The sequence below is a fragment of the Scophthalmus maximus genome, chromosome 14, assembly GCF_022379125.1.
Source record: "Scophthalmus maximus strain ysfricsl-2021 chromosome 14, ASM2237912v1, whole genome shotgun sequence".
Lineage (NCBI taxonomy): Eukaryota > Metazoa > Chordata > Actinopteri > Pleuronectiformes > Scophthalmidae > Scophthalmus > Scophthalmus maximus.
In genome coordinates this window covers 1,453,391-1,467,500 of record NC_061528.1, presented here as the reverse complement: position 1 = coordinate 1,467,500, position 14,110 = coordinate 1,453,391, and the positions used below count along the sequence as shown (strand labels likewise).

At 40.5% G+C, this 14,110-nt stretch overlaps 5 protein-coding genes across 5 annotated transcripts; 3 read left to right on the top strand and 2 right to left on the bottom strand.

Moving 5' to 3' along the window:
- Positions 1-228: 228 nt before the first annotated feature.
- LOC118283025 (gamma-crystallin S-1) lies at positions 229-1,226 on the bottom strand. Its single transcript, XM_047337128.1, has 3 exons — positions 1,136-1,226; positions 616-884; positions 229-522 (listed from the first exon to the last, which is right to left on the bottom strand). The coding sequence occupies exons 1-3, from the start codon at positions 1,224-1,226 to the stop codon at positions 229-231; spliced, it is 654 nt and encodes a 217-aa protein (XP_047193084.1).
- A 1,702-nt stretch (positions 1,227-2,928) lies between these two features.
- On the bottom strand, positions 2,929-5,164 carry LOC118283170 (gamma-crystallin M2). The gene is made up of 3 exons (XM_035604899.2): positions 4,421-5,164; positions 4,025-4,267; positions 2,929-3,503 (listed from the first exon to the last, which is right to left on the bottom strand). Exons 1-3 carry the CDS (start codon positions 4,427-4,429, stop codon positions 3,228-3,230), a joined length of 528 nt encoding a protein of 175 aa, XP_035460792.1. The 5' UTR covers positions 4,430-5,164; the 3' UTR covers positions 2,929-3,227.
- A 766-nt stretch (positions 5,165-5,930) lies between these two features.
- LOC118283169 (gamma-crystallin M3-like) lies at positions 5,931-6,897 on the top strand. Its single transcript, XM_035604897.2, has 2 exons — positions 5,931-6,381; positions 6,596-6,897. The coding sequence occupies exons 1-2, from the start codon at positions 6,121-6,123 to the stop codon at positions 6,869-6,871; spliced, it is 537 nt and encodes a 178-aa protein (XP_035460790.1). The 5' UTR covers positions 5,931-6,120; the 3' UTR covers positions 6,872-6,897.
- A 1,939-nt stretch (positions 6,898-8,836) lies between these two features.
- On the top strand, positions 8,837-9,674 carry LOC118283063 (gamma-crystallin M3). Its single transcript, XM_035604718.2, has 3 exons — positions 8,837-8,873; positions 8,979-9,227; positions 9,327-9,674. The coding sequence occupies exons 1-3, from the start codon at positions 8,865-8,867 to the stop codon at positions 9,606-9,608; spliced, it is 540 nt and encodes a 179-aa protein (XP_035460611.2). The 5' UTR covers positions 8,837-8,864; the 3' UTR covers positions 9,609-9,674.
- Positions 9,675-11,729: 2,055 nt separating this feature from the next.
- LOC118283064 (gamma-crystallin M3-like) lies at positions 11,730-12,607 on the top strand. The gene is made up of 3 exons (XM_035604719.2): positions 11,730-11,783; positions 11,890-12,132; positions 12,223-12,607. Exons 1-3 carry the CDS (start codon positions 11,775-11,777, stop codon positions 12,499-12,501), a joined length of 531 nt encoding a protein of 176 aa, XP_035460612.2. The 5' UTR covers positions 11,730-11,774; the 3' UTR covers positions 12,502-12,607.
- The last annotated feature ends 1,503 nt before the right edge of the window (positions 12,608-14,110 follow it).

The window sequence follows — 14,110 nt, the reverse complement described above, 5'->3', positions numbered from 1 at the left end:
TAAACCACGTGATTCATGACTATGAATGCTATTCGGTAGACAGCAGCGTTGTTAGCTCATCGTTATGTTTTTCATTTCATCTTTAGAGACGATCAACTGTAAAGTTTTTTAAAACCAGCTGAGGTAGAGTAGATCCCTCTAACCAGCCACGTTTATGAACAAGAATGAAGCTTCACACGGGCACAAATGAGCATCAAGGGGAATTTATTTCAATGAGTTACATTGGAATCAACTTTGACTTGTTGGATTTCCTTTCTCCGTGATCCTTCTGATGGAGCCCACGTTCCCCTTCAGGGCCCCCCACTCGGAGTGGTGCCGGTACTCCCCTTTCTCCAGCAGGTACTGGCGACCGCAGAAGTTGGGGTGTTCGAAGAAAACCCAGGAGCCTGCCAGGACCTTGCACGACTGGACTTCCTGTCTGAGCCACTTCTCTTGGACCGTCTTCATGTTGTCTGTCAGCTCCAGGGACTGGCCGTCAAAGTTCGGCCGGTCGAACAGCTTCAGCTTGTACGGCCCGATCGCCTGAAACAAAGTCAGAGAATTGAGGTTCACTTCGAAGTGTTAGGGACAGACTGTGTTTGTGTTCTCTCGTTTCCTTTTCCGTTGCCGACTTACGTTTTTGATGATCCTGCAGGACCGGACGCAGTCGTTGAAGCCCATCCAGTGGCGGTATTCATTGTACTCCCCGGGACCGATGACATACTGGTAGCCTGTGAAGTTGTCGCGCTCGTACAGAACCCACCAGCCGGCCTCTACCTTGACCGAGTTGCATCGGTGGATGAAGCCGTGCAGGTCAGGCGAGTCCCCTTTGCAGTCGTAGAACTTTCCCCGGAAGTCCCGGTCCTCGAAAAACACAATCTGGAAAACGGAGACATGATTATACACTTAAAATTCTCCTCGACAAAATTTCTTGCGCCAAATTTATTTTGGGTCCAACAGCTTCAGGATACGAGCGCATTCCTGTAAAATTCTCACCTTCTCCATCTCTGGAGTTTAAAGCGCTACACCCGGCGCTACACCCGGCGCAGCACTCTTTATACAAGGCAGAAACAATACTGCCAATTCCATGGTTGGCAGTGCATGTAACAGTAATTACAATTCAAATGTTCATCTAGAGACTGCCCATTGTTCTTACCCACTGAGTTGCCTCTCCGCACACAATGGTTGTTTAGCGGTGCCAAGTGTCGAAACCTCCGCCACGGCTCAGTCCGACTCATCTGGGCCATCGCAGCAAATCTCTCCTGTTCATTCAGTGTCATGATGCAAAGCTTTGAACTTTGAGCTGTGATTAATGTAAGAAAAGTGCTAATCAGAGCATAAGTTTTATAATATTTTCTTTGCTGAATATGCAAAATGCAGTGCATGTAAATCCTTTAGAATATCACTTCTCCAGTAATTGAATAGGAGTATCAGTAACCACAGTTCACAAAATGTAGCAGTTTATTAATAAAGTGGTATTAAAGTGCAGTGATAAATAAAGTTTCACAAAGATTTAAATTCCTTTTTGTATTTATTTCCAGTTATACATAATTTTCTAAGACTTGAGACGTTCATACAAAGAGCCCAACAACAATAGTGTAAATATGATGTATAGCTTTATTATATTATTTGGCATGTGTTAAAGACATACATACAAAATTAATTTTTTGGGGATATCATTTTGGGCCCATCAATTAGCTGTGTAGGCAGTTATTCTTCATCTTCTGTTATTCCTGGCATGGTCATGGCACCTTTAAGACTCTGGGGAATTCTTATGTTTCACGTGGACTATATTGTTTATGATTTATTTGATTCCCCTTCCTTGTGTGTGTCTCTGTTTATGTAAAGTTACTTTCTTCCATCCATTGTCTTGTTCATCTTCAGTTTGGTGTTTCCTGTTTTATTTTGCCTTCACTTCCTGTTCTCCCGTGTCTTGTTTGGTCACTTTACGTTTTCTTGTGTTTCCCTGTGATCGTCTGCACCTGTTTCCTAATGGGTCTCACCTGTGTTCACTCATCTCTGCCCTCTTGTGTATATATATAGTCTCTGTGCCTCTTTGTTCTGATTGGTTCATCTGCTTAGTTACGTGTCAGCTCTGCACTTTGTAGCTCCGTTTCCTGAGTTTGAGTTTTTCATTTATTTTCTCCTTTAAAGACTGAAAGTTTATATAAATACAAAGTGTATGGTTTTGATAAATAATGATTTACAGAACATTTACTATAAAACTCAACTAGTCTGTAACGTATTCCTGCAAGTTTTGATGCTGCCAGAGCAAATTAATGGTAACGCATCATGAAATGTTTTCACTGGCATAAATTTGATTCACCTGTGTTGTATTAGGACAACCACAAATATGTCTGTGTGGCTGATATTGTTGTGATGTTAAATATGAATCCTTAATCATATGAAACCTCCAGTAAAATTAGACCACCATTTTTATTAAGACTAAACTTATAATTTGTAAGCACCACATTATGAACAATTATGGATTACGACTCACTGTTAAATCAAGGGGGGCTTTGCAAAATGCAATTTTATACATTTTGATTAAGAACGAAGGTAAATAGTTTGAGATAATCTTACAATGCTATATGATATTATATCAAAATTATATAAGAAGCACAAACTTAAATTTTGATATTAATTGTACATTTGATTTGGAACAAAACTCTGACATATTAAAGTCAGCAAATATCCCCAATAGGATCTGTGCATGCATCTTTGTGGCTCACTAACTAGCTAATTTTTTTTTAAAAAATGTTAAAACCATTTTGTTAATGAAACTCACCTGGGACTTTATTATATAATTTCTTATCATAAAATCGTTGACATCAGTCTGTTCTAAGATGTTCACTGTGTTCAATGAGAAAGAAGACGAGATTGAAGGCCACAGAGGCGTCAGTTCACTTCAGGTGAGAAAGAACACAGACAACGTTGTTGGGAGAAAGAAACACTTTTATTCATTTGAGTGCAACGTTCAGGGCTCTGGGGGGAATGTCCACATGGAGAGACCGTGAAGGCTTCTCAGTTGTTGGTCACCTTCTGGAAGTCTGAACTTCTTGAGGGGTTCAAGAACTTCCTCAAGATTCCAGAACATCATTGACATTTTGGCTGCCCTGGGGTTTTGGAACTTTGTAGAACTCTCTAGAACCCTCTAGACCCCCTCTTTATAATTTTATAATGTTGGCGGCCCTAGCACTCAGGAAACTATTTTGGAGGTTGCAGAACTCTGCGGGATTACTGCCGTTCTAGAACTGTTTGATCATGCGGAAAGATCCCACAGCAGGGGAGGTGGCGCCCCAGTCTGTGTAGTTGGGGTACTCGCCACGTTCCAGGAAGTACTGGTGTCCCTTGTAGTTGGGCTGCTCGTAGAGGACCCACGCACCGTCCGTCACCACACAGGAGTGGAACTCCCGCAACTTGAAGGCCTCGTAAATAGATGGGCAATCTTCACCACACTCTGCTGCTTGACCTCCAAAATCCTGCTTTTCGTAGAATTTGACCTTCCAGGACTTTCCATACACCTTGGAACAATCACATTGGAGAGAAATAAAGTTAATGAAATCATGCTGGAATTTAGTATCTCCATTGTTTGACCTTTTTTTCAATTCCTCATTTTGTTTGGGCTCACTTCCACAAATGGGTTTCTTGGCTGTTTTCCTAGTTTCCTTAAATAATTGATGTGCATGGGCATAAAGCAATCTGCTGCCAAATCATGAGCCTTTTATCTCTCCTTTTTGTCTGTTGGCCTTTGACTGATTACCGTTTGGTTGGTGCACTCTGTGGTATTTCACTGGAGCTTGGCACTCTCCTCAACAAAATGTTTTAAAACCACACTGCATCTTCTGTTTCATGTAATTTACTGCCCAATTTCACAAAGTCATTATGCTTTGCCTTCTCTGGAGATTTGGTGTTAGTAAGTAATTTACCTCAGCCTAATGAAACTAGTGCTTCACAACATTGTTATAGCAATAAGACAAGTCAAGAGTAATTTGTGACTTTCAAACATACGTTTTAAAAAGCTACCACTGATTATTGAGCTTACATTTTTGATAGAGCGACATGAGCTGACGCTGTCATTGAATCCCATCCACTGTTGGTGATCAGGATATTCCCCAGCGTTCACGATGTACTGGTGCCCGGTGTAGTTGGGGAGCTCGTACAGAACCCAGCAGCCACTCTCCACCTTAATGGAGTTGCAGTGGCTGAAGTAGGAGCGCAAGTCGGCGCAGTCAGTGCTGCACTCGTGCTTCCGTCCTTGGAAGTTCTTGTCCTCGAAGAATACAACCTGGGTGGAGGCAAACAGAAGAAAGAGAAGTTAACTATATCAACCCAACATTGTAATAAGTACAATAACATCATGCTGACCACAAAGTAGATAAAAAAACATGCAAGGCAAGATTTAGAAGAAAGCCTTTAGAAGATACCCTCTGCTCCTTACCTTCCCCATTGTTGATGATGTTGCTTGCCTCCCAGCCAGCTGCAGCTGTGTTGTGGTTTATATCGAAATGCAGAATGTGCAGACGAGGGAAAGCTATTGTCATCTAAATTAGGTTGATTTGCATATCAGCAAAATGGTTTGGTCAAGTTTGATTTCCCTTTGTCCACATGTGATGGCCTTGCATCAAAGAAGTGCCAAAACTGAGACGTAAAACTTATAAAAGCCAACAGCCATACTCAATGATTATTGTGTTTCCACTCTGTGGCATGTGAAGGGATCATTTATTTCTTATTTGTTCTCTATCAGCTGATAATTTTGTGGGACAGGAAAATGTTTTATCTTGATTTTGTGGGGTATACTTCCTGTTGGACAATTGTTGGTGACAGAAAACAGTGATGTTATTATTTCGATTTTCCAGTCGATCTACATTTTGGCCCCTAACTTACAGTCATAGCTCTGGCCAGTGACCGAAAGACCGAGATCTCAAACTGAACTTCCTCCGGAGGGTGGCCGGGTGTTAGTGGGCTTTTTGTCCAGTGTCCTGGTCGCTACCAATAACTTACTGAGGTGGAACAACAGCCGGTCAAAACTCCAACTCTGCCCCAAAATCCTCCTCTGCCTCCAGGGGGTGCAAAGTCCAGAAGAGTTTCCCCATTCACGCCTGTTGGTCAACTGTAGCGCACTTTCACTACCGCTAGCTACAATACAATAAATCAAGAACGCTATCCTCTTCCTGTTTCGGCTGGGTAGTGTTTTAAGCTTTTAGCTACATTTTCCAACTTTCCCGAAACATGACGCCAATTTTTCGTACGAAGACTAATAACACAAAGACATGGAATTTGCAACCTTTTGCATGAGTTGAAATATTCAAGCTAAATATCTGCGTGACGTGTTATTGCAAAAAAACAATTGTTGGAAGTTGGATTCTAGCTTTAGCCCCAGTCAGCACAACCACTTTGTGTGTCTTTCCCATCCGCATTCCTGTCTGACTTGCAGACATTCAACAGTTCGTGTGTGTTTGCGTGTTCAGAGATTTGTCAGACAAAGTGGAAGGAAGAACGGGTGAATATTCGCAAGTTGTGCTTCTTCGTGCTAGTTGCGCACCTCGCGCAAATAATGCGAATAAGCACAAAGGATCCTGCGGCCAAGCTCGCGCAAGTAACGCTTCACCGTGGTCTCAGTGCATTTCACGGAATTGTAAAAATCTGTTACTTTATTATAATAGACTTGTGGTCTGAGCTAATGACGCATTGAAGCAGAGGACGGTTTGCGATGTCTCCACCCTTCCTCAGTCTGAGATATGTAAAAGGAAGAAAAAACTGCAGCTCAGTTCTTCTCCCTCCTCTCCCGCCTTGTGTCTTCCACCCATTTCCCCTCCCTTTGTTCTGGATCAGGATGGCACAGATGAAATTAAACGCGATCGCAGAGCTGCTTATTCATCAGCTTCCACATCATTTGAATAACAAAACCCTGTTACAGCGCGTATAAACTATAAAAGCCGCCTGGCTGCCGCAGGTTGTTGGACAGATTCCCACCAACACAGATCATCAAACATGGGCAAGGTACAGTGTGTAGAGAGAGAAGGGAAGCAGGAAACAAGAGCTTTTCGGTTCAGGAGAAACTTATGCAAACAAGTAGAAAGAATGATAAAATAAGAGACAGACACGAGAGAGTGCAATCTTTCAAAAGTTCATTTTAAAATGTCTTTTTCTTTCCTGCAGATCATCTTCTACGAGGACAGGAACTTCCAGGGTCGCTCCTATGAGTGCATGACCGACTGCTCGGACATGACCTCCTACCTGAGCAAGTGCAGCTCCTGCCGGGTGGAGAGCGGCTGCTTCGTGGTCTACGATCGTCCCAACTACCTGGGAAACCAGTACTTCCTGAGGAGAGGGGAGTACTCGGACTACGTGGCCTTTGGCATGAGTGACTCTATGCGATCCTGCCGTTTAATTCCTCAGGTATGCCAGGATTATGAGAAGACCATCGTGACAGAGAAACCACTTGATGGTGTAACTGTTAATTGTTAAAGACAGTAAAAACATTTGATAATATCTTTGATTTTTTAAAAGTTGTGGGGTTGAAAGTAAATATCCTTTGGTCTATTTTTTGTCACAACATATTTTATTAGCAGCAGCAAAGTTGCAGGTTAACGTCACGCTCTTTCGTCAACAGCACAGAGGCTCCTACAGGATGAAGATCTTCGAGAGGGAGAACTTCCAGGGCCAGAGTCACGAGCTGATGGACGACTGCGACAACATCACGGAGCGCTACCGCATGTCCGACTGCCAGTCCTGCAACGTGATGGACGGCCACTGGCTGATGTACGAGCAGCCCCACTACCGGGGCAGGATGCTGTACCTGAGTCCCGGGGAGTACCGCAACATGAGGGACGCGGGCTACAGCAGCATGAGGTTCAGCTCCGTCAGGCGTATAATGGATTCCTGTTGAAGCCGGGTTCAAAAAATGTGCTGTCGAATAAAGTGAAAGACAAATCATACACCACCTTGTCATCGTGTCGTGTTGTGTCAAACGGGCGATTGGGGTTTAAATCGTGAGGCTGTATACTGGTCTTATCCTTTAATTCAATCTACAAGATGTCATTGCTTCACATATTCCTACTCTGCAATGCTCACACAGGTAATTTAACAAACCATACATTTGATAAGTTGATCATTAAAAAAAATATGTTTTTGTCTGTTTAGTGACGTTTACATGCATTTGAAATTGTTTATTAGTTCTTTTAAAGGACAATTTGAGACTAATTCATTTATAAACAATGAAAACACAGACAGCTCATTTGAACACGTTAAAACAAACTAATATCAGAAATATTTTGATTTGTAACAGAGGCCATCAATTATTCAGTTCCAATTCAATATTATTTGTATGGCACCCTAATCACAACAAACATTACAAGACAAGACACCTTACATAGTTATATTAAATATTGTAATATTATATAGATATTATATCATACATATCATCCATAGTTAAATTATGTTAAAAAGCTGTAAGTGCATTCATCAGTCTGTACACCACATCAGTCTGTGACCCGTGGGAAGACACTGAAAAAAGGAAATTGTTTACCAATTTAGAAAAATTACTTCATCAGGTAGCACACGAATGAATTAAATTTGTTCAAGTTGAACTTAACAAGTTTTATAGATCAAAGAAGAAGAAAAAGAACCAGAAAAAGAAGTGTAACAATGAGCCGCAGTATCACCTGGGGAGAGACGAAATATTTCACTCTAATTTGATCCAACAAAACAATAAAAAGTCAACTTGAAAAAACCTGTAAAAATGTAGAAATGTACAAGTAATTTTTTTAGAGGAAGAGAGAGAGGTTTTGAGACGACGACATAGCAAAGCCACCCGATATTAAAGAAACTGTGGCAGCAGTTAATATGTAGGAATACCATAATCATTCAATGGCAATCTGTTCATTCATCTTCTCCTGACAAATTGGTCAAGGTCATTCAGTAAATTACAAACATGACACGCATCACTTTGTGATGTTCAGTACTGACATCAAGTTTGTTAAAATAATAATACATACTAATTCTTTCAAAATATTATTTTGTTTAGTAAAATATTATAGTATAGAGTATAGAATATAATACTTTTTATGTATTCAAATCCCTTACCAAAGGAAAAGTAACAATACAACAGTATAAAGTAATAATAATAATAAGTAATGTAAATGTTACTTCAGCAAAAGTCTGTAAGTATGATTAATTGTACTTTAAGTATCAGCGGTAAAAGTAAGTTAAGTTTATTTCTAAATAAATATATTCATTCGTAAAGTAACCGTAGGTGTTAATTATGTTTGGAGGTTGTACAATAGAGTTATACAATAATGATGTTTTATTAGGGCCCGAGCTCCACTGACAAAGTCAGAGCGGGGACCCATTGTAATTGAGTGAATTATTATTATTATTATTATTATTTCGCAAATGACTCCCTAATTTGAGGCAATTAACCTTCTCCGACCTGCCCGAAAATGTGCACACACATCAGAACCGGTGAAAGATTTGATAAATTTGATCATTTAGGGTTCTGGTTTCTTATTATTGCTGGTGAAGAGTAGACAAAGATGTATTGTAATGTATCCAGGGTGAGGACTGATGAGTAACCTGTGACTGTAACAATGTGCTTTGTGTCACCACAGACTGAACAAAGGGTCCCGGCTGAAGCGTCCCACCTGTGCCCCACAGGGGAGCCGCTGCTGTTGGCACGGCACCAGATGATGCATGCAGTCTGGAATAATAACCATTTACTGACCAATGGAACAAACATCATGGCCTCCGTACGCTGCACTGCTGAGTAAGATGTTCACAACAATGGCCCCATACATCGTCTAGCTATCATGATGGGTATAAAAGTGACAGACAGTTGGCTGGACCAAGCATCAGTGCGATCAGGAGTAGGATTGGACACCAACATGGGCAGAGTAAGAGACCATTTATTAATGCCGTAAATAGCTGATCAGTTATCATTTATACTATCAATTTGTGAATAAGGAAAATTGCTTTGAACACTTTGTCTGTTTTTTCAGATCATCTTCTACGAGGACAAGAACTTCCAGGGTCGCTCCTATGAGACCAGCAGCGACTGCGCTGAGCTCACCTCCTACCTGAGCCGCTGCAACTCCTGCAGGGTGGAGAGCGGCTGCTTCATGGTGTACGAGCGTCCCAACTTCATGGGCCACCAGATGCTGGTGAGGAGGGGCGAGTACCCCGACAACCAGCGCCTCATGGGGATGACCATGAGTGACTGCATCCGCTCCTGCCGCATGATCCCCATGGTATGAAAAACATTCCATATGACTCGTGATCAGCTCTCACGCACATAATGTTAGGGGTCAAAAGAATGATGACGTCGCGTTCTCGTTCATTTTTAACAGCACAGAGGCCAGTTCAGGATGAAGATCTACGAGAGGGAGAACTTCAGTGGTCAGATGAATGAGCTGATGGACGACTGCGACAACATCCAGGAGCGTTACCGCATGTCTGACTGCCAGTCCGCCCAGGTGATGGACGGCCACTGGCTGATGTACGAGCAGCCCCACTTCAGAGGCAGGATGATGTACCTGAGGCCCGGGGAGTACCGCAGCATGAGGGACATGGGCACCGGCCCCATGGACATGAGGATTGGATCCATCAGACGCATCATGGAATCCTGTTAGACAGAACTGAGCAGACCTGAGACTTGAACATGTAAAAAATTAATATTAATAAATGTTTCATATCTACGTGGAATTCCTGAGTTTGTCATTCAAAGTTCAGACGCAAATCTCCAAACAGTGATCTGGGAGGACTACTATTCTTTTTTCTTTTTAATCAGCATCCAACTTTTTGAGTGCGTCAAAGGACAGTATGGTCTTTGTTTTAATCCCATAGCGATGATAATACTTCTTCAAATGTGTTATGTCATATAACATATGTGACATTGAAGATTAATTAAATTTCCTGAAATTGTACCGCTAGAGAATATACTATTACTACCATGTCACTGCTTAATCCTAAAATATTTACATTCCAGTACCGCTTCTAGTGCAATATAATTTTCATTATATCATCATATTATATTATTCATATTGTCATAACATGAAATTGCAGGTGGAACTGAGGTAGCAAATAAAGAAAGGACAGATTAAATTAAAGAAATTTCCGTTTCATAATAATTTGTCCTTACAATTAAAAATTCAAAAGAAGCAATGTATCATGAATATCATCAAGACTCCACCAAAAAAATGGTATGTGGTCGTTTTAAAAAAGCGCAGACCTCTAGAGGGAATCTTATGTACTAGAGAGCAGCGGTGGACCTGGTAACTCCGTCAAGTTTGTGTGTTTCAATGGATTTGCGTATATTCTGTAAATTAATCGTGCTGATTCTCTGCCATGTCACCATCACCCCCCTTACCTACAAGCTCATTAACTGTGTTGGTAAAGCAAGTAAAACCCCACAACGCTCTGAGGAGAAAAGTATTTGTGGCGTCAAGTACCTCCTGTCACCAGTAGAGGCGCTAATTACGAAACCGTCAATTTAGTCGTATTTTACACATACAACATCGTATGAGTTGGAGGACTTGCAGATATCATCATAATAAAGCTGATTTTGTATGGATTTACTTTAGAGGTTAGAAACACTGAGATGGGGAATCTGGTTTCTTTAATAAGCTTAATTCTGAAATCGAAAGAATAATAATAATGAAAGAATCTATGGGGTCATGTGGTATAAAAGGTACAAATAAGACCTTTCTTTGCTCCACTGTCAGTATTCACAAAGCAAAACTTTGGACCTTCAATATGTCAAAAAAAGACCTAATGCAAAGGGGGGAAATGCAGTGAAGCGTCTCCTCAGATTAAAAAGACAATGTTAACTTGTGTGTGAATTTGAAACTCATCAACATTACATTTTCACCTTCGTCTCACTACAAAAGACAAGTTGGTTCAACTCCAATGCACAGACTGAGTTATGTTTTCATATTTATCGGTCAGATTAGAGTCGGCCTCAAACATTTGATCTCATTTTAATTAGAACAATGAACACCAGTTGTTTATATTTAGATAAATAGCTGATATAGAATATGAAGAAAACTGATTTCAATTGGTTTGATTTCAGTGGGATACAATACGCATTTAGATCTTTATGGATTCACAGTTTAAGTCGACCACAACAATCAAATTTAATCACATTGTGAGAAGTAATATTATCCTTTTATTATAGGTATTGCAATATTTTCCCCCTATTAAAGAGTTCCTGATCTAATTCAGGTTTCCAAAGATGGAGTGGAGATGGAGTCATGTGTTGTTCAGATTGTGAAGCAAAATTATGACCATAAATCACATGGTCTCATAGATCCTGTCTATATATTACAACTTTGCTGTTTTGTTACACACTGTATATTGGGAGAAGGTTGTCAGTGTTAACCTTGTATGTCATGTATGTTTTAAAGACATAAGAAATACTGTAAATCAAGGCGTCCATTCTTAAATCTTAATCGAATTCCAAATAAAACAATTTTAGCATCCAGTATGCGAATTGTCCCACAGACAGCCATCATTTTACGTTTAGAAGCTTCTCTTATTTTCCTTCTGTTAGACAACAATGCTGCATATATACAGTACATGCATTTCCACCAGAGTGGTACAGTGCTAGATAATAACCCTTTAGCAGCCTGACTGCTCAGTAGGCTTCTATGACATGCTGCTGGCTCAGGGATTTGCACAATAGAAGCCCAAAATACAATTTTTTCCACATTGAGCAGGTATAAAGGTAACGGTTACCTCCAGTAGGATACGCTGCAGCTACAGATCGGTCCTGAGGAACAACCCCAAAAATCGTGATCATGGGCAGGGTAGGTTCTGGGAACGATCCATCCAAAAAACGTCCACAACAGTTTCAAATGCACAAAGTTCTCAGTAAATTGAAGCCTAACTGATGAGGCTTTGTTGTGCTTTCAGATCATCTTCTACGAGGAGAGGAACTTCCAGGGTCGCTCCTATGAGACCAGCAGCGACTGCCCTGAGCTCACCTCCTACCTGAGCAGGTGTCACTCCTGCAGGGTGGAGAGCGGCTGCTTCATGGTCTACGACCGACCCAACTTCATGGGCAACCAGTTCTTCATGAGGAGGGGCGAGTACGCCGACTACATGAGCACGATGGGAATGTCCGACTGCATCAAGTCTTGCCGTACGATCGCCTCGGTACGATTTTCATTCTCTCGACATCAGTTCATTCGCTGCAGCCTTTCTGCGCCAATGGTCGTCTGATCTTCTGGTTTTCTTGTTTTACAGCACAGAGGAACCTTCAGGATCAGGATCTATGAGAAGGAGAACTTCGGTGGTCAGATGAATGAGCTGATGGACGACTGCGAGAACATCCAGGAGCGCTACCGCATGTCCGACTGCCAGTCCGGCCACGTGATGGACGGCCACTGGCTGCTGTTCGAGCAGCCCCACTTCAGAGGCAGGATGATGTACCTGAGGCCCGGAGAGTACCGCAGCTTCAGGGACCTGGGCATGAGCAGCACCAGGATCATGAGCATGAGGCGCATCATGGATTCCTGCAACTAAATTCTTACGAAATCCCACGAAATAAAGTGACCAACTCTCACGCATAGACTCTGCACAATAAAACAAAATAAAGACCATCATTTGTAAAAACTTGTTTTGAGAGTCTTATTTTATGTTTGCCAGTTGATGGTATTTAAGTCACATATGATGTTATGTACAATATACATAGACAATATGAAATTGAAGAGATTGTGTGTACACATTAAGTAAATCAATAACTATTAGATTAAGAAGTTTACTGTATTTGTATGGATTGATCACAATAAAAGTGTCTTTGTATCCAAAATCTTGTTAAGTCATTTCTAGCTTCATATTTAAAAGTTTAAAGATCCCACACTAGCTATGTTTTTCCATCTAAATGTCAAGAGAATTTTATGCGAAATGACAGTTTCACAAAAAAGAAAATTACGTGCGGTTCCATCAACTGGTTTGGAGCGAATGAACTAGACCAGTTTCGTCAGAAGGTGACGCTGTAGGCTACGTAGGCTTACCGTAACACGGCTGTAATAGAACAGTAGAAGAAGAAGAGGTTGCAAAATGTGAGACATGCTTGCGGCCATGTTGTGGGGCCACAACACGTTAAGAGATCGCAACGTGATTGGTTGTACACTCTTCTTCGTCGTTTTTAGTGGCGGGTGGCAACCATTATCACCATCAAGCTTTCCCTTTTCTTCTGACAGTAGCAGATATTAAAATGTGGCGGAAAAGCGGCAGAGAGGGGAACCAACGTTAACGTTCGAAAGATGAAGTTAATATTTGTTTTTAAAAACATTATTTTGATATGTTATAAAAAAGTTGTCATTTGATGTGCAACGACAATGAACCCTGACTCTGACCCGACTGAGGTTAAACGCAGCATTTAAATGCTTCATAAGTGTAAAATCAAAGAAAATACAAGCTGTCACGTCATTGTCCACCATCTTTGTGTGGAAGCGACGAACCAATGAATGACCTCATTCTTATGGTGTTATCGGTACCATGTTTTTGATATACCTTCTACCTTCATGCATTCTACTGCAGTTCCTCGAGCTCCCCAACAACAAGATGCTCAACCAGATTTACAAACCAGTAAAAATTTGACCTGGAAGAGGAATGTCAATGTAGCAGATATTTGTGGGTAAAACTTCCTGAATGTTTGACAAATCAAAGTATGTTAAAAATTAAGTAAAGACTCTGATTTAGAGACCAGTTGAAAATAACAAGCAATAAAAAGAACAATGAATTAAATTATATATAAATAAGTTTATATATGTATGTATGTATTTTAAATGAAATTATTGGCAAACAGTTTCAGGGATGAGTTATTTGTAAATATTATTATTAAGAGTATATGTATGATGTACACAGATATATGTATTTATGTGTAAGAATATGTTAATATGCTGGAAAAAACGTTATATGTATTGATTAATATATACTGTGTACATATATATAGATACAGTTGTATCAATAAGAATATATGTTGGAATGTTCTTAAAGGCTATATAAATTAATTATATTAATATTGTATATGAATACAGTAGGCTAATATTTTCCAGAAATAATTTGGTTGCTATTCATTTTCAGATTTTAATATATTTTATAACTATTGTTCTATACACAGTATTTT

Excerpts from the sequence above, each read along its gene's own strand:
- LOC118283025 (XM_047337128.1), bottom strand. The coding sequence starts at position 1,226 with ATGGCCCAGATGAGTCGGACTGAGCCGTGGCGGAGGTTTCGACACTTG. Across the intron at positions 885-1,135 it reads GCGGAGAGGCAACTCAGTGG|TGTATAATCATGTCTCCGTT; the intron begins GTAAGAACAATG and ends GAGAATTTTAAG. Across the intron at positions 523-615 it reads CCTGCAGGATCATCAAAAAC|GCGATCGGGCCGTACAAGCT; the intron begins GTAAGTCGGCAA and ends ACTTTGTTTCAG.
- LOC118283170 (XM_035604899.2), bottom strand. Across the intron at positions 3,504-4,024 it reads CATGTCGCTCTATCAAAAAT|GTGTATGGAAAGTCCTGGAA; the intron begins GTAAGCTCAATA and ends GATTGTTCCAAG.
- LOC118283169 (XM_035604897.2), top strand. The coding sequence starts at position 6,121 with ATGTCTTTTTCTTTCCTGCAGATCATCTTCTACGAGGACAGGAACTTC. Across the intron at positions 6,382-6,595 it reads CCTGCCGTTTAATTCCTCAG|CACAGAGGCTCCTACAGGAT; the intron begins GTATGCCAGGAT and ends TTTCGTCAACAG.
- LOC118283063 (XM_035604718.2), top strand. Across the intron at positions 9,228-9,326 it reads CCTGCCGCATGATCCCCATG|CACAGAGGCCAGTTCAGGAT; the intron begins GTATGAAAAACA and ends CATTTTTAACAG.
- LOC118283064 (XM_035604719.2), top strand. Across the intron at positions 12,133-12,222 it reads CTTGCCGTACGATCGCCTCG|CACAGAGGAACCTTCAGGAT; the intron begins GTACGATTTTCA and ends CTTGTTTTACAG.